Source organism: Odocoileus virginianus, chromosome 27, assembly GCF_023699985.2.
Source record: "Odocoileus virginianus isolate 20LAN1187 ecotype Illinois chromosome 27, Ovbor_1.2, whole genome shotgun sequence".
Classification (NCBI taxonomy): Eukaryota; Metazoa; Chordata; class Mammalia; order Artiodactyla; family Cervidae; genus Odocoileus; species Odocoileus virginianus.
Window position 1 is genome coordinate 7,016,936 of NC_069700.1, and position 26,427 is coordinate 7,043,362.

Consider the following 26,427-nt stretch of genomic DNA (forward strand, 5'->3'; position numbering starts at 1 on the left):
GGGGGGGGGGGGGGGGAACCGAACCACAGTCCCAGGGGGACCTGTTGACCACATGACCAGGCCGGTCAGAGTCGAGGGCAGACACTCAGCCACTCAAGACCAGGCCAGTGTCTCACACCCGGAGTGAAAGAGGACGCAGGCCTCAGAGGTCTTTCCACACACTGTGTGATTTAAGGGTTGACGACAGTTTGCAGGCAAACTTTCTGTGAACAACAACAACAAAAAAAGCCCTTTATTCTCATGAACCCTGACCTCATTTCCCGAAGTGGCCTCAGACACACACACACACAAGCCCACGAAGGTACCATCTGTCAGTTCCACTTGTCATCAGGCAAAAGCCACACACGCCCACCCCAGCGGTCCCTCCTCTCAGACCTGGAGAGCACCCCCAGGGGTTCAGGCGACACTGTGGGAGGGACTCAGCAGGACCTCAGTGTAATGACGTTAAACCCCAGCTTTCCAAGGCAGGGGGAGAACCCCACACATTAGTCACAAGCAAAACCCCCCGTTTCTGCACGATCTCGACAAAACATCTTGAAAAAAGGGAACACAGGGATATTTTCAATGGGTGTTTTCATTGGGAGCTGTGCTTCTCACAGGACACAGTGGGCAGAAACATTTTCAAAATACTGCGCTCTCAGTAATATAAAATTCTGATATTAAAAGGAAATTGGATCCTCACCGATTCTGTTTCCCCCGAGTCGGCCTTAAACCCGGGTGTTTCCAGAGGGAGCCGTTTTGCTTTCTAATAAAACTGTTGATAATCTGATTGACTCAAAAAACAAACCAGAACAAACCTCACGGCCCAAAACGACACCCTATAGTAGGCAAGGCTTTACCAAACAGGGTTGGACAGGATATACTTGCAGAGCATTTAATTTTGACCCCTTAGTAGTAGGGCCATTGTCTTCCCTTTCCACTCGTTGAGACCCTGACCAGAATTTTCAGAGGAACCCTGGCCCCTGGAGCCCCCTCCTCCCCAGGAGCCCCAGGCACCCCCCCCTTCCCCGCCACGCCCCTGCTCTGTGGGGCCTGCGCCCCCTTCTCCCAGCGCTGCGGTGGGAGGCGGCAGGAGCACTTACCTCGACCACCCTCCTGTGGGGAGACCGCTCCTCCTCCTTTCTGGAGCTGGGACTCACTAAAGGTTATAAATAAAGTCAAGTGATGTTATTCTACCGAAAAGTTGTACAAACTTATATGGTTCGTAACGGTACGTGGCTCATGAATGAGGCGGAAGTGAAACGTCTGTGACTTTTCCGTGGATTTCACTCAAGCCCCAAGTTCACTCACTGGACAGCAGACGACAGCGGCGGGAGCTCCTCCTCACGCACTTTTGCTCACATCCCCTACTGGAGTCGAAGTTCTTCATGGGCGGAGGTGATCGCTGGATAAATGTAAAGTGTTAGCTGTAAACAGAGTTTGCTTTAAGAAGTTTTCTTATAAGCGTTTTTACAAAATTAAATACTCTTGAGACTCACAGACTTAAAAAACGAACTTATGGTTGCCAGGGGAGTAAGGATGGAGGAAGGGATGGACATGTACACACCACTATATGTGAAATGGATGACCAACAAGGACCTAGTGTAGAACACAGGGAACTCTGCTCAGCGTTACAGGCAGCCTGGAGGGGAGAGGGGCCGCGGGGAGTGGGTACATGTACATGTATGCCTGAGTCCCTCTGCTGCTCACCTGAAATGATCACAACATGATGTGAACTGGCTAGACCCCAATACAAGATAAAAAGTTCAAAAGAAAAAAAAACTTAATACTCTCGGATATGTCACTGTCACAAGCGCCAACTGGTTTCAACAACCCTGTGGTGCACTCTGGACACGTCAGGCAGGGACCCAACTCTCAGAGTGATGGCTCCATAGTTTCATCATCTCCTCCTTGTGGGGGTGGAGAACCCAACTCACCACTCAGGCTCCTGCAGGTCTGGCAGCTGAATGAGTCAGTCTCAGACAAAGGGCCCCGTCTCACTGGCCCGGCTCAAAGCCTGCAACTGTCCAACCAACGAGTCACCATCAGGGGACACCATGGCTGCGGGGGAGGCGTTAAGCTATAAACCTGAACCTGCCCTTTCCACCATGCCTGTGGGGGTGGCAGAGTCCTCTCTGACGCCCACCCAGCTATGTACCTGAACCTGCCCTTTTTCCACCATGCCTGCGGGGGTGGCAGAGTCCTCTCTGACGCCCACCCAACTATATTACCTGAACCTGCCCTTTCCACCATGCCTATTGGGAGGCAGAGTCCTCTCTGATGCCCACCCTGCATCTAATGACCCATCAGGAAAAAGTGTGGTTCCAGCAAAGCATCAACAAGTCCTCTGTCAGCAGGTAAATTTAGACATGCTTATATTCAGTAATATTTCATTCCAACTGGTACAAAGAGGAAAAAAAAACATAATAAGGCCTTTATTTATAAACCAATCTAGCAAAAGTATCAGAAAGCAGATTTAGATTTCAAAAGATTTAGGAAGTTAGCTTAGATTTCAACAGGTACTATACATCAACAGCAAAAGTCGTCAACAAACGGAAGTTGTTCTTCATTCCAGAAATGGACCTTAGAAGGTAACTAGCTTGGTGCTAATTAAAGCGTGGCAGGGCAGGCCTGGTTACACACAGCTCCCTGAAGCACCCACCCACCCTGACTCAACTGCTTTACGAGCTGGGAGCTATTTCCAATAACCCTTTTAAGTACTGTTCAGAACAAGAAGGTCCTATTGCATAGCACTATCTTCAATATCGTATGATAAACCATAAAGGAAAAGATTATGAAACCATAGAAGAAAAGATTACGAGAAAGAATATATATGTATATACAACCGAATCGCTTTGCTATACAGCAGAAATTAACACTATAAATCGACTATACTTCCATAAATGTTTTTCTAAATGTTATTCAGAGTATACCCTGTATTTCTGTGTAACCAGAAGATGCTGTTCCACAACACAGTGACTCCACAGTGACATTATCTTAAGCAATTTTACTGGAAAAACAATTGTACTTCGAGCAACAAAGCAAGAACCCCATTATCAGTTGAGCAGGTCACGTCCCAAGGGGGAAAAAAACAATGTGCCGAGCAGGTCTGGCAGACTGCCCGCCACGTCAGGAGCGTTCAGGCGGAGTGCACCGGGGTCCCGCAGTGCTTGTGCCACAAGTCGACGGCCTTGCTCACGATCGCGTCCGAGCTGTCCTGGGGGATCTGTGAACAAGCAGACCAGGCTCTGAAAGGCATGGTCCCGACTTCAGCCTCTCCCTCACTCACTGGGGTATAAAACTCATGTCCACTGGAGTCCTGGCTGCTTTTCAGAAAGTGACCACATGGGTGGCTGCTGCCAGACGTGTGTCACGTGCCACCCGAGGCCATGGTGCGGAGTGTGGTGTCACCCCACCTGGGTTCGAATTCTGCACTGCCCACTCCCTGCGGAGCCCTGGGCAGGCTACCTAAGCGCCCTGGGTCCAGATCCCCAGCTCTGAAATGGGGCGAATGATAGCCCCACCTCACAGGGCTCTTTACAGGGTTACAGGAGGTAACTCACAAAAAAATATTTAGCAGGGGCCCTGGCAGTGTGCGCCACTATTTATTACAACGAAGAGGGCTCTTTGATCCAGCACACATTCACTGAGCACTTCTACCGGGCCACTGTTCAACTGTTCACACTGACCGATTAAAATAGATCTGGGGTCCAGTGAAATTCAGTCAAGCCTAAGTCTATTTTGACCTCTTCTTGCCTGGTTAAGGGTATTCTTAAGATACAAAGATAGGGAAAAACAGATTCATTCAGACCTTTTTCAACATGCTGAAGTGTAAACACATTTTCAACATGCTGAAGTGTAAACACACATTAACAAGTTCAACTGGGACTCCACCAGACATAGGAACAGAAATGAAGGGCTTTATTAGCAAAATCCCCGAGAACATTCCTTTTCCACTAACAGGGATCGCTTGCCATAAAGCGACAGATCTCACCGCCTCCTTTCCTTATGGCCTCTGAGTGGTAACTCTGGTCCCAGGTACACACACTCATGGAGACAGACCTGCTGCTCAGGCCAGTGAACCCCAAACAAAGGATGTGGATTATAACCCAGAGACCAAGGTGAAACATACTGGGAAAAATAATTTCTTATAAGGTAGAAATATACTGTACTGTCTCTGAAATAATTTAATGCCATAGAAAAATCTGGCTTGGTAAACTGAATTCCTTCCTAGATTCAAAGTTCAAGTGAAACAACGCACACTTACGTTTTCCAGAAACTTCGTTATCTTCTCTGCACTGTTCAGTGCCATTACTTTTATTTTAAAGGTTAAGAGAATTTCCACAGCTACAAAAACTAGTATCTTACAGGATCCACTTACAACTTTATCCCAAATCCTATGAAAGAAAGATGTAATCAAATTACAAGTCTGAAGTTGATGTTTATACCTAAACATCTCAAGTTTCAAAATTAAATCAAATTACATTTTCTTTTATGTACCATCATCCCTCAGTATCCCCGGGGAAGTGGATCATGGGCTCACTTGCTGTGGATACCACGATCCGTGGAGGCTCAAGTCCCTTATATAAAGTGAGGTGGTGCAGTCAGCCCCCTGCATCCACAGATTCCACAACCAAGGATTTGACCAGCCACAAGTGTAAACACAGCCCAGGATCTGGGATCGGCTGACTCCATAGATGTGTAACCGTGGAGACAGACGGCTGACTGCATAAGCTTCAGAGAAGAGCTATGAGGACATCATCCTCCAGGAAGACGTCCTCCAATTAATATCTCAAAACTGACATTTTAGGGCAGGAAGGTCCTAAAAACCAAAGCTTCAAGTTTACTATTCTGTAATGCTAAAATAACCATTACATACTAAGGAACAAGAACAAAAGGGGGAATGAAATATGAAATTCAATTTCATTTTCCAGTAAATTCCTTAATTAAGGAGCTAGTTATTAAATATACTCTAAATTAAATATACTCTAAAATCATTATTCTGATAACTCCAATAGCTCTTACAGTCAGTATCATCTCAACATGCTTACTAAGCATTGTCCTGTAATACTCTCTGTGTATTGCCTTTTTCCTCAAGTGTTAAGTCCTAGAGGGAGCAGGACGGGCTCCAAAATACCCGTAACACATCTGAAACTGATGGAAGAGCCGAGTCTGAGTCTCCAGCCATCTTAAGCCAGTTTAATGATGTCATAAGAGGTCTAAGAAATAAACATTTTTCTCCAGGATCTGCTCCATTTCTGGAAAAGTCCACATCCATATATACCCCTGGAGTCTACTTTAGATATGAATATTCAACAGCATCGAACACATTGAGAGCCTTCAATTTCTCTAACCATATATCCTAACATTTTTAATATTTTAATACTCAATAGTTCTAATTGTAGATATAATAAGCAGAATCACCAGTTGCTGTGTCAGCTGCTGGAGAAGTTAGTATCAAATGACTGCATGGTTCTAAAACAAATTTATATTCTGAGATGATCATGTTAAAAGGACAAAACAACAACAAAAACAGGATTTTTCTGACTCTGAGCCTTCAGCTCAGTGTTTAAAAGAAACACTTGCCTCTGTAAGCTGGACTCGGGCAAGCACCCGGCGAAGCACTTCTTGAACCACAGCTCATAGGGAAGTGTGGACACCGCACCGCAGGCCTTCAGGTGACTCAGCAGGCGGCCATCTTCCAGATTCAAGTACTGTTCAAAAGCCTTTGGCTAATGATCGAAAGGGAAGAGGTTACTCACTTCCTATAATTTAGCGTTACCATGTCTTACAGGCTGTGATGAAAAAGTGTACGTGCTGAAAGCAAGAAGTGCTAGGAAACTAAGCTTCAGACCCATTCAAGCCACTGGTGATGCCGTAGTCTCCCAGGTCAGCACTAACCAGAGTAGCCAACTGTCCAGGTCGGAGCGGTTTTTCTGGGGCAGTCTCCGGCTAAATGGAACAGTTAAGTCATGCTGGTTAGTCCTAACTGCGCTAAGCAGATTCAACAACCAAGACAAAAGCCCAGAGCAAAATTCAGTTGATCTGGGAAGCCAAGAAAGGTCCATGTGCTGGCTACTCCAGAGCAGGAGATTATAGGTTCACAGAGAGGAGAAGGCTAAGACCAAAGACACAGGGTGGGACTAAGGTGCAGAGAGGGAACTAGGGAGAGAGGAGGTGAACAGGGCCCAGCAGTCCCCGGTCACACCCGCGCTGACCCCGCGGAGCACACTGCACTTGGCAGGGAGGGTCAGACAACAGGCGCGTCCGGAGGAGGAGTGCTGTCCCCAGCAAGACGTGCACGAGAACTCCAGGGAGACAGGAAGAACACAGCGGAGCAAAGCTCCGGGTCCCACGTGGCAGCCTCTCCCACGGAAGGTTCCACAGCAGCCAACACTGGAAGACGGGGAGCTACCAGAGCTGGCTCCCAGATGGGACTGCTGTCCTTACAGGGTCCGCTGGCAAAGCATGGACCCTACGGGTCAAACCCTCAAGCCTGCACTCTCCATCCAGAAGGACACAAGCAGATCAATGTATCACCCATGCAAATGCAAATATTTTGTTGTTTTTAACTAAATATTGGGTTGGCCAAAAAGCTTGTTCTGGCTTATCGAAAAACCCAGACTTCTTGGCCAACCTAGTACCTGCACCTCTGTGCTTCTGCCAAAGAGGCAATTTAGGACCCTTACAAAGTCCACTGTAGCCAGATACTGTGCTCCATACAGGAAAGGTAGTAAAAGGCAAAGACAGCATCCCTGCCTTCAAGGAGCTTCCAATCTGGTTGGGACAGACCTGCAAAGGGCTGACTACAAGACACTGCAATAAAGCTACAATGGGAATGAGCACGAGATGCTGAGTACATCCAGGCAGAAATCTTAACCCAGAACCAGTTTCCCAGGACAGCTGACAATTCAGTTAGCCCATGAAGCAGGGACATGACTTGGCTGGGCAAAAAGGGCCACATAGTAATATCTGATCCCACTTAAAGGGTAAACACCCCTCCATAAAGGAGCTTCTAAAAAAGAAAAAAAGCCAAAAATTCTACAGGAGAAAAAGCAAATGGCTCTAACCCATACGAAAAGATGCTCAAGCTGGCTAGAACAAAACAAACGCAACCTAACACTATCCTGAGACATCTCTTCTCACCTATCAGGCTGGCAAGAACACATACCAGGTAAGCGAGGCTACAGGGAAATAGGTGTCCACATCTGTTGGTCATGAGGATGCAAAAGGGTGGTATGAGTGCTACAGAGGGGAATCTGAAAAAAACATACTAAGTAACATGCCCTTACCCTGTGATCTAGTCAATTCATTTCTAGACAGTCTATCCCCCAAATATACTGCCTCTTGAGAAACCCATATACAGGTCAGGAAGCAACAGTTAGAACTGGACATGGAACAACAGACTGGTTCCAAATAGGAAAAGGAGTATGTCAAGGCTGTATATTGTCACCCTGCTTATTTAACTTATATGCAGAGTACATCACGAGAAACACTGGGCTGGAGGAAGCACAAGCTGTAATCAAGACTGCCAGGAGAAATATCAATAACCTCAGATATGCAGATGACACCATCCTTATGAGAAAAAGTGAAGAAGAACTTAATGAAGGTCAAAGAGTGAAAAAGTTGGCTTAAACCTTAACATTCAGAAAACTAAGATCACGGCATCCAGTCCCATCACTTCATGGCAAATAGATGGGAAACAGTGGAAACAGTGGCTGACTTTATTTTTCTGGGCTCCCAAATCACTGTAGATGGTGATTGCAGCCATGAAATTAAAAGACATTTACTCCTTGGAAGGAAAGTTATGACCAACCTAGACAGCATATTGAAAAGCAGAGACATTACTTTGTCAACAAAGGTCTGTCTAGTCAAGGCTACGGTTTTTCTAGTGGTCATGTATGGATAGAGTTGGACTATAAAGAAAGCTGAGCACCAAAAAATTGATGCTTTTGAACTGTGGTGTTGGAGAAGACTCTTGAGAGTCCCTTAGACTTCAAGGAGATCCAACCAGTCCATCCTAGAGGAAATCAGTCCTGAATATTCATTGGTAGGACTGATGCTGAAGCTGAAACTCCAATACTTTGGCCACCTGATGTGAAGAACTGATTCACTAGAAAAGACCCTGATGCTGGGAAAAATTGAAGGCAGGAGGAGAAAGGAACGACAGAGGATGAGATGGTTGAATGGCATCACCGACTCAATGGACATGGGTTTGGATGAACTCCGGGGAGCTGGTGATGGACAGGGAGGCCTGGCGTGCTGTGATTCATGGGGTCGCAAAGAGTCGAACACGACTGAACAACTGAACTGAACTGAAACTAAAGGATACACACACAAAGCTATTCACCTGTAACACTGTGTAACAGCAAAAGACAAGACAGCTTAAATAGCCAACACTAAAGGAAGGGCTGAATAAACTAGGATGGAGTGGTATGCAGCCATGAACAGGAATAAGGAATGTCTCTATATACTGCTCATGGCATAAGAAACCCCAGCATATATCAGGTTAAAAAAAAAAGGCAAGGTGAAGAAAAATGCGTATCAGATGCTAGTGCTAAATCTAACAGGGTGAGTATAAGTACACATCCATGTGTGCTTTTTTCTTTTAGTGGAAGATGACATTTATACTGCTTGAAATTTTGAGGACACAGCAAATGGCAGATGTGATAATTTTATTTCTGTGTGTATGCTAAGTTGCTTCAGTTGTGTCTGACTCCTTGTGTCCCCATGGACTGTAGCCCACCAGGCTCCTCTGTCCATGGGATTCTCCAGGCAAGAACACTGGAGTGGGTTGCCATGCCCTACCCCCTCCAGGGGATCTTCCCAACCCAGGGATTGAACTCATGTTTCTCACGTATTGGCAGGAGGGTTCTTTACCACTAGCGCCACCTGGGAAGCAGCCGATTTTATACTTTACTGTAAAACTTTAGGTTATTTCCAATATTTCCATGACCTTCAATTCTTACTTTAAGAAAATAAAGTGGCATTCCCTGGTTGCTCAGTGGTAAAGAATTCACTTGCTAAAGCGGGGGACACGGTTCGATCCCTGGTCTGGGAAGATTCCACATGCCACTGGGCAACTAAGCCCGTGCACCATGACAACGGAACTGGCTTGCTGCAACTACTGAAGCCCATGCACCCTAGAGCCCATGCTCTGCAACGAGAGAAGCCACCACAATGAGAAGCCTGCACGCCCAAAGAGTAGCCCCCGCTTACTGCAGCTAGTGAAAGCCTATGTGCAGTAACAAGACCCAGCGTAGCCATAAATGAATAAATCTTAAAAAAAAAAAAAAGAAAGAAAGAAAGAAAGCACACCTCAACAAAAGGCAAAATCTGACAAAAGAGGACCTGAGAGGACCTGAGAGGAATTTATACTAAACTTAGAAAGAGGCTGCTAATAGTGTTGATTGAGAGGGGGGGGAAAAATACCCTCTCTTTAGGACAGCTTTTAAAAACTGTGTCAATGGCAAGGAAAAAAACTCCCTCTAATGACTGAACACAGTTAGGACTGAGATGGCTTAAAGACAGTCTGATCTGAAGAGAGATTAGCAGAGGCCTCCCACGTCACACCACTGAAGCTGGCCTCCACTTTCCCCGGCAATCAGGGGCCTCATCAAAAAGAACTTCCCGAAGCTTGATGGAGAGGAAAGCTCTCCTCTCCTATAAATCAGAACACCACAACATAAAGGCATCATCGCCAGAGTCTTTTGATGTCAAGTCTATCACTGTGCATCACACGTACCTTTCCCAAGGATTATGAAACAACCTATGCTTTGCGATAATAAACTTGGTAAAAACCACAAAAATTTGAAACGATGACAGACAAGATTATAGAAACTTTAACAAAAAACTGGCAGAAGAGATCTAGTATACAACAACAAAAAATTTTCAGCTAGATTTAACAAGGTTTAACTAAAGAATTTTTTTAAAAACTTGACTTGAAGCATTTAAGTTGGGACTTCCATGATGGTCCAGCAGCTAAGACTCTGCACTTCCAATGCAGGGGGCCAGGGTTCAATCCCTCGTCAGGGAACTAGAATCACACATGCCACAACTAACACCTGGCGCAGCCAAATGATTTTTTTTTAAAAGAAAGAAAATTTATGTATAGAAACAATGTAATAACATTAACAAACCAAGGAGGAAAAGCATATTACCACCTAAATAATGACAGAAAAAAAAAATGGTATGAAAATACCTCCTAAAAAGCTCTGAAATAACCCATAACCCTGCAACTAAAGTAACCCTGCACATCCAAATAAATAATTTTTAAAAAATTAGAAATTTTTTAAGTCACTTGATGGCTACATGAAATAGCAACACAAAGGAAATGTAGCTTTTTTTATATTAATATGTTCTGAACTTTTAAAAAGAACTTTTGCAACTATAAAAATAACTATGTCCTAGACACAATAATATACCTGTGAAAAATCCTTTTTTGATGATGATGAAATGAAGGTTTAGGGGACATAAGGACACTGAGTATCTTGCTGGTTCTAAAATTCTTTTCTTCACACATTATTGATTGGAGATATTATCAATATGGTCTTTTCTTACACAATGTTACTGACCTATGACATATCAATACATTTTTAGGCAGTGATACAGAACTGTGGTGTTGGGGGAAGACTCTTGAGAGTCCTGTGGACTGCAAGGAGATCAAACCAGTCAATCCTAAAAGGAAATCGATTCTGAATATTCATTGGAAGGTCCAATACTCTGGCCACCTGATGTGAAGAGTCAACTCATTGGAAAAGACTCTGATGCTGGGAAAGATTGAAGGCAGGAGGAGAAGGGGACGACAGGGGATGAGATGGTTGGATGGCATCACCGACTCGATGGACATGAGTTTGAGTATGCTCCGGGAGATGGTGAAGGACAGGGAAGCCTGGAGTGCTGCAGTTCATGGGATCAGAAACAGTCAGACACGACTGAGCAACTGAACTGATTAAAATCACTGTGCAAAGCTGTCAGAGATTACCCAGCGCAGGGAGGGGGAAGAGGGCAGTGGGGCGCTTGCTGGCTGAAGCTGAGTTACAGTTCACCACAAGAGGAACAGAGTCATGTCTGCATCTCATACCAGTCACAAACATTCAGTCCCCCACCAACTAAAGGACTAAAATGTAAAATGTTCAAAAATTTTTAAAAGCTAGAAGCTTTCTAAAAAAAAACCTTGGAGTTAGAAAGGCCATTCTAAGATACAAAAAAAAAAAAAAAAAAAAAAAAATACTGATAAAACCAATAGTATCAAACCTTCTTATCTTTATACAACAGGAAGAAATATTTTCAGAGAAAATACCTAACTTACATAAATATCCACCATATAGCAATAATCCTTACCCAAAAAGGAAAGATGCAAACAAAACAGAAAGATAGACAAATATGACCAATAAACACACTCCCAAAGCTGCTTGCTGCTGCTACTGCTGCTAAGTCGCTTCAGTTGTGTCCGACTCTGTGCGACCCCATAGATGGCAGCCCACCAGGCTCCACCGTCCCTGGGATTCTCCAGGCAAGAACACTGGAGTGGGTTGCCATTTCCTTCTCCAATGCATGAAAGTGAAAAGGGGAAGTCAAGTCTCTCAGTCGTGTCAGACTCATAGCGACCCCATGGACTGCAGCCTACCAGGCTCCTCCATCCAAAATTAAGGCAATGGAAATTAAAACGGGCTGCCATTTCACTATCAGATCGGCAAAATTTTAAGAGATAGATACTATCAAGTATTGGCAATGGGGTGGAAAACAGGAAGTCTCAAACGGGTGGGGCAAGCAAAACTGGTACAAGTTCTGGGTGAGTAACCTGGTAGCTAACACATTTAAATATGTCTGTTGCATTAGAGCATTTAACGCATAGGTAACCCACCCACCCACACGGGAACACGTCACGTACACAGAGAGGGCGGTCATCATGGAGCCACTACACTCAGTTAGGGCAAATCTTAACAAGAAAGACTACGAGAATTTGTTCAGTTCAGTTGCTCAGTTGTGTCCGACTCTTTGCCACCCCATGAGAATTTTGTAAGTGGTTCTAAATGAGTGACTCTCAATCCTAGCCTTATTTCAGAATCACTGAGTTTTAAAAAAAAAATTAGAATTCTGAGGCCCCACCCCCGGAGGTCCCGATTTCGTTGCTCTGGTCATTGTTAAAGAGCTACCAGGTGGCAGTAACAGGAAGTCGGGGTTGAAAACTACCATGTGCAGTGATGTGGAAAAACTTCAATACATGAAGTTTTAAAGAATCACAGGCTGTATGAACAGTGTAATACTTACATTTTAAAAAATTATATATGTAAAAATATGTATAAGACATATACACACACACATACACACACGTGTCCATGGGTATGCACTCACACCCCCATCCACTCTAATGCACGTGAAATGATTTAGACAAGGAACTTCCCTGATGGTTCAGTGGCTAAGAATCCACCCTCCAACGCAGGGCACACAGGTTCAATCCCTGGTCCTGGAAGATTCCACATGCCACACAGCAACCAAGCCCTTGACAAAACCGCTGAGCCAGCGCTCTGGGGCCCAAGTGCCACGACTATGGAAGCCCGTGCTCCACAGCAAGAGAAGCCACCAAGATGAGACGTCCCAGCACCGCAACTAGAGAGGAGCCTCTGCTCGCCACAACTAGAGAAAGCACAGCAACGAAGACCTAGCACAGCCCAAAAATATATTTAAAAAAATAGTCCAGTCGAACACACACCAAACTGGTGACAATGCTCGCATCTTAGAAAGTGGGGGACGGGGAAGCATTGGGGCAGGTCGATGACAACGTGGATTCACCTGGATTACTGAATACTCCCAGAATGTATTTGTTACTTGTGTTATTAAAAATAACGAACTTTTTAAACAATCCATCAATATGTGATTGCATTCACTCCAATATTAACAAAGACTGATGAAACCATGGTACAAGTTTGGACCTCCTGACTGAATTAAGCAGCTAACATTCCATTCACATATGCTCCAATGCCATGCTTTATTAAGCAAAGTTAAGTTTTAAGATTCTAAGACTCAAACTTTACCTAAGGGAAACACATAAAAAGCACTCCTGTTAGGGCTCAGGGAGGCTGACAGCTGGAGTCTGGCCCGCCACAGGGGAAGAGTGGGGCTCCCCAGGGCTCAGCCAACCTGCACCCCACACCTGACCCCGCACCCTATAACGTGGTTACTGCTTTCAGCAGAATTTCCAAATGAGACAGTTCAATGACTCAAGGAAAAGACTTGTTTTTATAACATGAAAGAAATGGGGGAGCTGAGGAGAGAGAATGGCAAAGGACCCGATATGAGGATGACCCAAGTGCTGGTTCTCCCGATTCCCCAGTCAGCACAGCAGACCACCGGCTGCCCAGCTCACATCTACTCCCCGCTCCTTCCTCAGGAACGGAGTCCCTGTTCCAACGTGAGATCACAGCGTGCCTGGCTCAAAACCAACCAACCACATTCCCCAGGCTCCACTGCGAACCGGGGCCACCCTGCTCACTAACGGTCACGCAGAACAGAAGCCTGTAAAGGAGGACAGGCTGGCCCGGCTTGGCACTTCTCCTGCCTTCCCTTCCCGCCCAGAGCATGGATGTCAGGGTGCTCTCTCCAGCACCATCACGTGATCACGAGAGGACAGTCGCCCCTAGGAGCGCTGGAGCAGGACAGCGGCCCGGGTCCCTGCCCACACCGAGGGGGTGGCCCCAGCTCTGGGCTGCCTTGCCCAGACTTCTGCTTACATGAGAGAAGACAGTGAAGCTTCTAGGACTTGGGCTTCCCATTACGTACAGCCAAACTTAAACCTTAGTACTCGGCGATACTTCTAGATCAGATAAAGAATACCAAAGAGCAGGGGTGGGCAAGCTGCAGCCTGCAGTGGCCATATCCAGCCATGATCATGCATTTATGTATTACTATTCTGTGTGACAACAGTGTGTGTGTGTATATGCTCGGTCGCTCAGTCGTGTCTGACTCTGTGACCCCAGGGGACTGTAGCCCGCCAGGCTCCTCTGTCCATGGGATTTTCCAGGGAAAACTACTGAGGTGGGTTGACCACTTCCTTCTCCAGGGGATCCTGCCAAGCCAGAGATGGAACCCGAGTCTCTTGCATGTCCTGCACTGGCAGGTGGATTCTTTATCACTGTGTGCCCGGAAAGCTGTGTGACTGCAGTAGACACAGAGCGGCTACCTGGCCTCTTACTGCTGACCCCCACCAGAGGGTCCGCCCCTAACTGTAGCACCACCAGGAGGTTAAGGCATTTCCTGAGGACTCCCACCGCCACCGCTCACCCCCAGCCCACAACAGCCATAATGTCACCCCTCACCAGCTGGGGCAGAGTGTCCCGGTACTTGCTATTCAGCTGGTTCACGAAGCATCGCGTGATCCAGTAACAGTCGACGCTATCTTCCACCATCTCTTCCATGGCCTTCGCGATGGCAAGAAACACTTCATCTTCTGGTTCCTGAAACATTAATAATAACTCTCAAGAAGGAGGCAGAAGAGAAAAACACAGGATTCTTTAATAAAAATGAAGCCTTACTCTCTAAATTCTGAAGGAGCCAAAATAAGTCAAAGTAGGACCAAAAGCACCCAGTCCATCACTAAAAAGACAACCGAGGTGAGATGAAGAGAGTAACCAGGGACTCTAAGGCAGAGTTGCTTCTGAACACTCAGGCTTCAGGCTGAACATTCACAGATTTCCCAGCTTCTAACATTAAACCCAAAGAGTCAACATAAACCTGAAGCAAAGGACCAACTCTCCACCCAAAAGTATTCTCAGTGCTGGAGAAGAATTCCTTTCAAACAGATGTGATAAAACAGCACAAATAATAATTAGAGACAATTATTATCAATATGGTAATTTGCAAAAATAACCCCAAAAGGACTAACAAGCATTTTCTTTGTTTCAAAGCATTCATACAGATCTTTAAATTTTTGTTCTATCTTTAAGCACTCATAAAGCTTAAACTGCCCCTAGAATCAGAATTTTAGGAATCAGAAGAATGGCATTTCTCAAACCTTGTGTCAACACTCAGAACATGAAAGTAAACCTTCAAGTAAATTTCAAAAGAAGTCTCATAAAAACTGGAATCCACTTGAAAAATCTGTTTTCAATCACTGCATCTTATACCAAAAGCTTTACGTTTTCATCTAGGATTTAAGAGCTAAAGGATTTTAACATTGAAAAAGTTTCTTTCTACTCCTCTAAGAAGTCCCAAGGTAAATCAAAATTCCTATTTTAATAGAAGAACTGCATTTTAGGCCTCCTTTCTACAACATGTCAAGAGCAGCAGCAAAGGCTCCTTTCGTGGGCTCCCGCCTCACCCTGGGCTCTGCGCCGGGTGCTCCCGAATCCAGTAGCTCAATGCTGCTCCCAGCTACTCTGAGATGCAGCTAAGAGGACCAGTGCCCTTCAGCTGAAGTCAGCTCCTACGTTCCCAGCCACCGGTATAGCATGGCCAGTCTTACTAAAAGGTAAGAAAAATACAGATGACTGGGGCTTGGAGGCCAAGGAGACACGAGCCCAAAATGAACAGCTGGGACAGTGTGTCTGCCCAAGGCCATGGTAGAGGTGTCTGGGCCTCATGGCTGGACAAACTGGAAACATTTAGACCTCAAGCTAATAGGTAATCTAACCTAACTTCATACATAGTTCAGGAACTTGTGTAGTACCATCAACGAACTGCATTTTGCCAATGAGAAATAAAATTTAAAGAAATTCAAGGGTTCCAACTATTTCCTGGGATGTTTCTCTCTTGATAAACTTTATAAAAGTGAACAACCTAAGATCTGTCCATGGGACCCACAGCAACCTCAAAAAGTTAAAAGAAAAAGGGACTTCCCTGGTGGTCCAGTGGCTAAGACTCCTTGCTTCTGATGCAAGGGGCCCAGATTTGATCCTACATGCCATAACCAAGTCTCAGCAGAGCCAAATAAATAAAAATAAATATTTTAAAAAGAGAGAAAGAACAAGTCAAAGCTTCACACTGCTGTTAGCAGGTTGCAATCTGCAACCACCACCAAAAAAATATAGAATAGCACAGTTTGCAGACAAATCTCTATTCAGAACAATTCACTCTATTTTAGCCAAGTTAAAATGCCTATGTGAACTGCAGCCAAAACCCAAGAGCTGTAGTCATCACTTTGCCTGCCCTCCTCCACTTCCCCCTTTTCTTCCCTTTATAAACAATAAGCAATCCTAGTAACTACAGCGAGCAGTCTGTCAAAGATCAAGCCTACAAAGGAGGCTGGAGCCTGTGAAGCTGAGGCCAAGAGGCAGTCAATGACCACAAGGTCTCTGGGGCCAAAGATGTGGCTGACTATGTTGGTTACAGACAGAGGAACAGCAAAGAAATAAATACAAGTAAGAGGTTTCCATTAGCTTCACTGTAACTGCCAAAGAAGGAAGCTGCAAGTATACAAAGGGTGAGAGCGAGAATGAACTTGTGATTCCTGGCAGGATTAGCATTAACTAGCATTAACTAGCGCTAGCGGTTTTGAATACAGTGATAAGCACATGTGAGCGTATCCTCCCCAGCGCTGCCTGCGGAGGGAGCCTGCCAGCAGTGATAAACCAAGGACAACGAGCACATCTAGCCCCCTGTTCTCGGCTTCTAACGACAGTTTTCAAAAATTAAAAAGATAAAAGGTCGATTCCAGGCTTGGGGTAGGAAAAGTACAAGATGAACCTGGAGTGTCTTTTTGTTCCAGAAAGTAAGGAAGTGCTCAAAACGATGGGAACTAGTCCAGACGACACAAAAGTCAGCCTAAAGGGGCTCCCAGTAGCCAAATCTGGGACAACTTTAACATCAAAATAGTGGCAGTAATGACGTATAGGCCACTGAATCAAACAGACATCTATAAATTCATACTGATAAAAGAGAAGGGAAAATTATTTCTTATCAAAAAGCCATCTAATAAATGCAGAAGGAATGAAGGAGTCAGAAGGTCACCATTTGGCAATCAGCAGACTGAAAACTATTTAAGGATTGATATTTACACAGCCTCAAAGTACCTCCGCAACAAGTTACTAATTAATTACAAAGAGAAAAAGCAACCATGCAGGAGAAGCCTGCCAGACATCACCGGTAACCAAGTGATCAAAGCAGCAAAAGCAGTTAAGTATCACTACTTCTGTGGTTTTCCTTCCAAAAATTCACAACTAGACTTCAATCATGAGGAAATAAATGAGAAACCCAATTGAGAAACACTACTGCCAGTACTCTTCAACAAAACTGTCAAGGTCATGAAAGACAGACAAAGACTGAGGGATCCAGACTAAAGGCAGCTAAGAGTAAGCGTAATGCAAGATCCCAGATTGGATCTTGGACCAGAAAAAGGACACTGGCGTGACAGTCAGCAAAATTTCCGAAACAGCTATAGACTAGTTCATGGCACTGTATGAATGTCAGCTTTCTGGTTTTGATAAATAACCAGGGTACAACTGAGACCTAACATTTGAGGATGCTAGGTGAAGGCAAATGGGAACACTACTCTTTATGTAAGTTTTCTCTACATCTAAAATGATTTTAAAATGAAGAGTTCAAACATAAAGGAAATTTTTTAAAAATCATCAACAAATGATAAAACTAATGGCTGAAAGTAAGTTCTGAACCAAAATTTTTATTGTTTATGATAAACAGCATCATTGGGACAACTGGTCAAGTGGAAATGGAGTGAAGATTAGATGTTAGTACTGTACAGATGTCAACTTCTCGGTGTTGATGACAGAACCATTTTCACCAAGGGAAGCATTCTCATCTTTAGCAAGCATATACTGCAAGAATCTGAAATAATGGGATGCTACGTTTACATCTTATTCTCAAATACTTTGGGGAAAAAAACAGGTATACATATACAGGAAAAATGACAAAGCAAATGTGGTAAAATGTTAATGACTAGGGAACTGATAAAGGTTAAATGGGAATTCTTGGTAGTAATCTTGCAACTTTCCTGTAACTTTGAAATTACTTCTTCAAAATAAAATCTTAAAAAATTAGGGAGACTGGGTCAGATTGTACAGGGCTATGCTTTTATTCTACAAAAAAGAGCCACTGGAAGGTTCTAAGGCAAAACATGAAGCGATCAAAGGCTGGCCAACAGAGCAGTCGAGAGTTGAGCCAAGGGTCAAACAAAAGCACCACTGACCAGTGGAAACGAAGGACTTCGAGGCAACTTCCCAGACTCCAGCCGGTGCATGTAGAGATAGACTTCAATCTGAGGGGTGGCATCACTGATAAAGCGGATGACTTCCAAGGCATGAAGGACATCAGAGTACTGCTCCTTGTGATACTTCATCACCTGGGCATGGGACTCATGGTGCGGAGGCAAGATGCCTATAGAGACCCAGGATTGGGGAGGGGGAATAAAGATGATAAAATACTGAGGCACCAATCTGAACCCCTCCTCTATGAAAGAATCCTGTGAGATGCTGCCTACCACCATTAGAGTAGAACTCATAAGTATTTAGTTACTATACACACTGCTTTAGAAATTTACTCTATAAATTTTAAATATCAATACAATCAATATTTGGATGGCAACTCCATCACTGATATCAATGAGAAATGAAATGACATCATCAATTCAGTTCAGTCGCTCAGTTGAGTCCCACTCTATGTGACCCCATGGACTGCAGTATGCCAGGCTTCTCTGTCCATCACCAACTCCCAGAGCTTACTCAAACTCATGTCCATCAAGTTGGTGAGGCCATCCAACCATCTCATCCTCTGTCATCCCCTTCTCCTCCCGCCTTCAGTCTTTCCCAGCAACATGGTCTGTTCCAATCAGTCAGTTCTTTGCATCAGGTGGCCAAAGTACTAGAGTTTCAGCTTCAGCATCAGTCCTTCCAATGAATGTTCAGGACTGATTTCCTTTAGGATTGACTGGTTTGATCTCCTTGCAGTTCAAGGGACTCTCAAGAGTCTTCTCCAACACCACAGTTCAAAAGCACCAGTTCTTCAGTGCTCAGCTTTCTTTATAGTCCAACTCTCACACCCATACATGACTACTGGAAAAACCACAGCTTTAATTACATGGACCTTTGCTGGCAAAGTAGTCTCTGCTTTTCAATATGCTGTCTATGTTGGTCATAACTTTTCTTCCAAGGAGCAAGCTCTTTTAATTTAATGGCTGCAATTACCATCTGCAGTGATTTTGGAGCCCAAAAAAATAAAGTCTCTCACTATTTCCATCGTTTCCCCATCTACTTGCCATGAAGTGATGGGACCAGATGCCATGATCTTACTTTTCTGAATGTTGAGCTTTAAGCCAACTTTTTCACTCTCCTCTTTCACTTTCATCAAGAGACTCTTTAGTTCTTCTTCACTTTCTGCCGTAAGGGTGGTGTCGTCTGCACATCTGAGGTTATTGATATTTCTCCTGGCAATCTTGATTACAGCTTATGCTTCCTCCAGCCCAGTGTTTCTCATGATGTACTCTGCATATAAGTTAAATAAGCAGGGTGACAACATACAGCCTTGACATACTCCTTTCCCGATTTGGAACCAGCCTGTTGTTCCATGTCCAGTTCTAACTGTTGCTTCTTGATCTGCATACAGATTTCTCAGGAGGCAGGTAAGGTCGTCTAGTATTCCATCTCTTAAAGAATTTTTCAGTTTGTTGTGATCCACACAGTCAAAGGCTTTGGCATAGTCAATAAAGCAGGAGATGTTTTTCTGGAACTCTCTTGCTTTTTCGATGATCCAGCAGATGGTGGCAATTTGATCTCTAGTTCCTCTGCCTTTTCTAAATCCAGCTTGAACATCTGGAAGTTCACGGTTCACGTATTGGTGAAGCCTGGCTTGGAGAATTTTGAGCATTACTTTGCTAGCATGTGAGATGAGAGCAACTGTGTGGTAACTTGAGCATTCTTTGGCATTGCCTTTCTTTGGGACTGGAATGAAAACTGACCTTTTCCAGTCCTATGGCCACTGCTGAGTTTTCCAAATTTGATGACATATTAAGTGCAGCACTTTCATAGCATCATCTTTTAGGATTTGAAATAGCTCAACTGGAATTCCCTCACTTCCATTAGCTTTGTTCGTAGTGATGCTTCCTAGGGCCCACTTGATTTCACATTCCAGGATGTCTGGCTCTAGGTGAGTGATCACACCATCATGGTAATCTGGGTCATGAAGATCTTTTTGGATAATTCTTCTGTGTATTCTTGCCACCTCTTCTTATATCTTATGCTTCTTTTAGGTTCATACCATTTCTGTCCTTTATTGTGCCCATCTTTGCATGAAACGACATCATAAAGCCTTTGAATATGCCACATAAATTCAAGATAAATCATTGTAACTAGTATGATTTAATTCAAGTTTACGGTTGTCATCCTGGGGCCAACCCTTAGCTCCTAGAAGCCTATCTCCAGTTTCTGTGCATGTCCGATAATAGTCCCCCCTCCACCCACGGTTCACATGTTGAAGCTCTAACCCAATGGGATCGTATTTGGAGAAAGGGCCTTTAGGATATGGTTAAGGTTAAAGGGGGTCACAAGGTAAGGACCTAATCCAATAGGACTGCTACCCTTACAGGAAAATGAAGAACCAGGAATTAGCATGCTCTCTCAGAAAAGCAGAGACATTACATTGCCAACAAAGGTCCGTCCAGTCAAAGCTATGGTTTTCCCAGTAGTCATGTACAGATGTGAGAGTTGGACTATAAAGAAAGCTGAGCGGTGAAGAACTGATGCTTTTGAACTGTGGTGGTGTTGGAGAAGACTCTTGAGAGTCCCTTGGACTGCAAAGAGATCAATCCAGTCCATCTTAAAGGAAGTCAGTCCTGAATATTCATTGGAAGGATTGATGTTGAAGCTGAAGCTCCAATGCTTTGGTCACCTGATGCAAAGAGCTGACTCACTGGAAAAGAGCCTGATGCTGGCCAAGATTGAGGGCAGGAGAAGAAAGGGACGACAGAGGATGAGATGGTTTGATGGCATCACCGACTCAATGGAGATGAGTTTGAATAAACTCCGGGAGTTGGTGATGGACAGGGAGGCCTGGCGTGCTGGGGTCCATGCGGTCACAAAAAGTCAGACACGGCTGAGCTACTGAACTGAAGTGAACCTAATAGAGCAAGCCAGGATAAAAGAGGTGATGAGCAGCCCGACAGGCCTTGGCACTCAGTTGCAAAGTATTACTGTCCATCTCACACAAATCCACAAGCATTACTGGTTAATAAGACACACTGTTTCCCAGTGGAAATAAACACTACAGGCACTACCACCTAAAAGGCACCCTTGGAAGGCATTTACTTCGCTGGACACTGGAAACACTAAGATTTAAAAAATGCTCTGGGGAAAACTGAGATTTTTTTTTACAAATTCTCTGTATTTTAACTGCACACTGATCTATTAGAAATGTAAGTGTACCAAGACTGCCAAGATACACACCAGAAAAGGCACTGTGCGGTGCCCTCCAGCATGGCAGGCATTCCCTCACTGCCTCATTTCATAATCAGTTTGGTTCTAAGGATTTTCCAAGTCCTGAAAATACGGTACACTGTGGAAAGAAAACAAGGTCTATAATCTAGCCTAACTTCAAAAGGCTTCTACAAACCTGAGCTCTGCCATTTACAGGCCACAAGGCCTCAGGAAAATTATTTAGCCTCAGTCTTTTCCCCCCACCGGTAAAATTGGGATATTGATACTTACCTCACAAGGGAATTCCAGGATTCTTTTTTTTTTTTGAAGAAAGAAAAGGAGGGTGGTAATGGATGTGTATTTTTGCTGTTAACAAGCTCAGTGATAACAGGAAAAAAAAGATCCTTGGCTCAGAAGGGATGCTGCCATTCACTTCAGGCACCTAATACACTTTTTCTCTCACAGAAACCCAGCAAGGTCCTTTTCCCTTCTCCCTCGGCCGTCCTCACTGGAAGTTATTTATTTGTGCTTCAAAGAAGTAAACACTCTCAAAGCAGACACTTCCTTTTTTGACTCTGAAAGCACTCATTAGGAAGTTATACTTCTGCAGCTGGAGTCACAGAACAACAAATCAAGAGCTCAACCCTAGGAGTTAATTAACTCAATATTCTCATTTACAGATGAAAAAAAAAAAGAGAGAGGGAGGCCTAGTGGGGTCTTCAAGGTGACCCAGTTGACAGTAAAGCTCAGACCAGTTTTCCCTTCTCCCAGCTCAATGATCTTCCCATAACTTGTTTCAGGGAAATAAGTCTGCCTCAAGTCAATGTCTTTTCTAACACTCCTAAATCAGGTGTCCCCAGCCTGCCGGCTGTGGACCCATACCTCCTATCAGATCAGCGGCGGCATCCAATTAGAAATAAAGTGCACAATAAAAGTAATGTACTTGAATCATCCAGAAGTCAGCCTCCCTACCCCAGTCTGTGGAAAAAACTGTCACCCATGAAACCAGTCCCTGGCGCCAAAAAGGCTGGGAACTGCTGCCCTGATGCTCTCAAGAGTGACACTCGGGGCTCTGTGCTGAAGTCACCTTCTTCCAGGGTTTCCAAAGTGAGTGGGGATTCAGGCTCTGAGGTTAGTGTCCAGTAAACGTCCTAAAAGAATCCTTTTTCTGACTGATACGATACCAATGACCCCATCAATTCGACATTTGTGAAGGTAAAAGGTCCCAACTCTTGGGAATCATACCGAGGAGCACCTTCCAGACCAATGCACGGTACATGGATGGGAGAGGGAACCTCTGACTGAAAGTACAAAGTTTCTCGATATCTGGAGGAAGGAAAAAAAAAAAATTAGATGCTTTTCATGCTGGTCACAATATGTAAAAACGCATTTTATCTTTTAAAACTGAAATTAGAGTAAGACATCTCTCCAGAAGAAGGTTGCTGCACAGTCAGCAAATCCAGAAAAGGCAACACTAGACTGATTTCCAGCCCAGGTGTTCCAACTAGCTATTCAAAAACAATCAGTGGTTTCACAGCGGAGGAGATGTATTTTGCATATTTATTACTACATTCACCATAACATCAGCAGTATTTACTATTTATAGAACTTATTTCATTTATTCACACCACAAGCTTGTTGGGTAATTATTTTTTTAAAGATGCAGAAACTGAAGCTCAGAGCAGATTAAGTGACTGGCCTGAGTTAACATTGCTGGCAAGGAGCACCATCAGCCTACAAACTCCCACATTCACCAATAAACCACATTTCAACCATCTTGGACCTCAATTCCCCTAATTGTCAGGTGAGAATTATAATACTTAAAAAGCACAGACTGATTAGTGAGGATCAAAGATCAGGTGGGAAATGTTTTTAAAACTTTAAAAGCACTCTATGCATTTAAACTACTATTTTTAACTATGGTTCAGTTTACCCTACTTTAATTAGACACATCAAAGACCTTACTATGATTGGCTTAGAAGAAATAAAATGTTAATCCATCATGCAGTCTCAGTATTTCCATAAAAGAAAATTAAGGCAAGAGTTGCTACACATTTACCCAGAAACTAGGATAACACTTCTAAAAATTAAGAAAATATATGGGTCTAGTAAGAGAAAACATATTACTAACTTAAGAGACCTTTAAAAAAGGTCTGGCTCTGCCTCAGTGAAGTATAAACTTGAAAAATCCTTAGCTTCTCCCAAAATATACCATTCTACTACCATTCTATCACTAAAATATATATATACACACATACACACACACACACACACACACACATATATATGTGTGTGTGTGTATATACAGCAGGTAATGTACCTTTGGAAATTTTTGTAACTTTTTAAGTCTTTACTGAATTTGGTACAATATTGCTTCTCCTTTTTTTTTTTTTCTTAAACGTTTTGGTTTTTTTGGCCCCAAGACACGTGGAATCCTAACCCCCCCAACCACGGATCAAACCCACACCCAGTGCATTGGAAGGCAAAATCTTAAGCACTGGACTACCATGCAAGCCACCGGGGAAGCCAACAAAGGGCGAGGGACTTAAGTCCTTGGACATCTTTTAAGTTAAAACTTCAGAATATCTGAGATGGCTAAGAACCAATAGGTTTAACTTATAAAACTCACCTAGACGGTCATCTTTTAGAAGAATTTCTAATGATTTCTTCTCTTCAACTCCACGAAACCCCACTTTTTCATAATATACTGAACGAAAGTTTCTCTGGGAGTCCTCAGTCATGTTTCATTCTTGGAGAGGCAGAATAGGGAGTGAAAAAAAGTGAGCCTAGAAACAAATAACAAGAATTAAGAAAAATTCCATGATTTTCTACAACTCTTCCATGAATCTGATACACATTGATAAATGGTCTGCTCTTGCATAGGACTCAATATTAAACCTTCCTGTTTACACAACCCTAATACTACCTCACCTATGCACCTTGGCCCAAAACCAAGATATAAAACAGAAGTCCCCTGAGCTGCTCAAATAGATGGCACAAGGTTCATGCCTTAGCATTCCTACATAATTTAGGAGAGAACCTAGCACAATGGTATATTCTGCAGCCATTAAACATGCTCAAAGAAAAAAGTGAAATAGGAAGACAGACAAAACATCACACAAAGTGTATTACCAAATATACACGATTGTTTTTGTTTTAAAAATAGTATGTATTTTAAAAAATTAAACTATTCTGAAATGTTAAGTGGTTATCTTTAGGCAGCAGGATTCCGGATGATTTTAATTTTCTTTGGCTTAGCCGTGTTTTCTAATGTGGGTGTTTTGTAAAACAAGAAACTAAGTTATGAAAAGAGTAAAAAAAAAAAAAAAAAAACCGAAAAACCTAAGTTCCTCACTTATTTTTCCGTTAAACACAATTCTACCAAATGTAATTGTCAAAATTCAAAACCCGCAAAAGATTAAGCATTAAATTATAAACCATAAGAGGGGCAGGAACGTAGCCTGGTTGACAAGCGATTCCACAGAGTTGCAGACAAAATAACTTAAAATCTGACATTAGAACTCAAGAAGTCCAGGGGTCTCCAGGTTCTTCCACAATAACCTTCAGTAGATTGAAGTCATCAAGAAATGGTCAAATTAGGTTTATGTTTTAAGAACAGAGTGGATGTAACACAGCTTTCAAAACGTGTAGCACTGCACGACCCAAATGCTTAAAGGACTGGTGCAAAGAATATAACCCTAGGGTTTTAGAAATTTTGAGATGTGACCAGGGGAGCGTTGAATTGCTAGACAGCGAAGTTCTTCCTTATTGACAAGATACCCACCGAGCCGACTGGGGCACAGTAAAAAATAGAATTCGTTTAAAATTGGGCTTCCCATGAGGCGCTAGTGGTTATTAAAAAAAAAAACCCGCCTGCCAACGCTGATGTAAGAGATGCAGGTTCGATTCCTGGGTCGGGAAGCTCCCCTGCTGAAGGAAACAGCAACCCACTCCAGTGTTCTTGCCTGGAGAATCCCCTGGCAGGAGACAGGCCACAGGGTCGCACAAAATCGGACACGGCTGAAGCAACTTGGCATGCATGCAAACTGTGGAAGTCTAAAGGGCTCTGAGCTTTTAAGACCAAATGAATGTTTTTTAAGAGCAGAATTCCAAAGCGTTAAAACGCTACACGAGGTGGGATTTATTTAAAAGCAGCATCCCAACAGCTGCAAGGCGATCCGGTGCCTGTCGGTTTAAGGACCCCCATCCTCCGACTGCAATGCAACAGCGAACGCATCCTCCGGGGAGAAATAATTTTTACGTTTCCTTCCCGCCCAGGAGCGCCCACCTGACAGGAGATGAAAGACACACACCCTAGGCCAAGACTGCGGGTCCCACTCTCCCTAACACGCTTCACCTCTAGGAGTAGAAAACCACACCCCGGTTGAGACTTAAGAGGTCCGGGGAGGCCGCAGAACCCAAGCCCCGCACGCTGACTGGCCAGCAGGTAAGCGGGCGACCTGAGGGGGCAGCCCCGATCGGCCGGCGAAGGAAGACTGCAGGAACTCCCGCGTCCGGGAGACAAAACCGCCAGCCTGCGCCGCTGGGCGTCACTTCACGTCACTTCGACGTCAGGGGGCGGTGCGGAGAGCGCGCGTGCGCCGAGAGCGCCGCCGCCGCTCCGGACGTGACGTCACATCGTCGTCAGGGGGCGGTGCCGAGAGCGCCACCGTCGCGACACCCGTTCTTTGGGGCGGTAGACTGCACCCCGGACGGGGGAAAGAGCAGGTGCAAGTAGGACTAGTAGGCTCAAGCCCCTCGCCCGCTACACAGTTCCCCGCCCCCCGCACCCCCTGCTCTCCCGACTCATCTCTAGTCCGGAGAATCTCGCGTCTACTTTCCTCCCGCTGTGCCGGTCGGTACGTGCCGGGAATGCTTCTTTCCAACCCTGCCCTGGAGGTGATCGCAGAGCCCCAGGATGTGCTTCTTAATCTGTCTGCAGCGGCAGTTGCAACCTGCCTTGTCGTCACCGCCTTCTTCCCTGTATGTGGAAATAAAATGACCCGCCAAATGAGACGTGCAAAACAGCTTCCTGAGAATTTGCTGTACAAGAGAGTCGTCCCCACTGTCGCGTCTATTTTGGCAGAAA

At 44.3% G+C, this 26,427-nt stretch overlaps 1 protein-coding gene across 4 annotated transcripts; it reads right to left on the reverse strand.

The window, feature by feature from the left end:
• Window positions 1–2,398: 2,398 nt before the first annotated feature.
• Window positions 2,399–25,903, reverse strand: TBC1D7 (TBC1 domain family member 7). 4 transcript variants are annotated; one of them, XM_020913238.2, is made up of 8 exons: window positions 25,696–25,903; window positions 23,968–24,124; window positions 22,584–22,664; window positions 18,122–18,309; window positions 14,298–14,435; window positions 5,566–5,711; window positions 4,247–4,376; window positions 2,399–3,205 (listed from the first exon to the last, which is right to left on the reverse strand). In XM_020913238.2, the coding sequence occupies exons 2-8, from the start codon at window positions 24,077–24,079 to the stop codon at window positions 3,119–3,121; spliced, it is 882 nt and encodes a 293-aa protein (XP_020768897.2). In that variant the 5' UTR covers window positions 24,080–24,124; window positions 25,696–25,903; the 3' UTR covers window positions 2,399–3,118. The 4 variants fall into 4 exon arrangements, with proteins under 4 accessions (XP_020768897.2, XP_070313154.1, XP_070313155.1 ...); XM_070457053.1 differs by having other exon boundaries at window positions 25,652–25,903; XM_070457054.1 differs by having other exon boundaries at window positions 25,627–25,903.
• Between the last annotated feature and the right edge of the window lie 524 nt (window positions 25,904–26,427).

Bases quoted from the DNA above. Each gene is read 5' to 3' on its own strand.
- TBC1D7 (XM_020913238.2), bottom strand. From the start codon at position 24,079: ATGACTGAGGACTCCCAGAGAAACTTTCGTTCAGTATATTATGAAAAA. The intron at 5,712-14,297 runs GTGAGGGGTGAC...TTCGATCATTAG, and splicing joins GGGACACTCTGCCCCAGCTG to CCAAAGGCTTTTGAACAGTA. The intron at 4,377-5,565 runs GCAAGTGTTTCT...TTTCTTTCATAG, and splicing joins CCCGAGTCCAGCTTACAGAG to GATTTGGGATAAAGTTGTAA.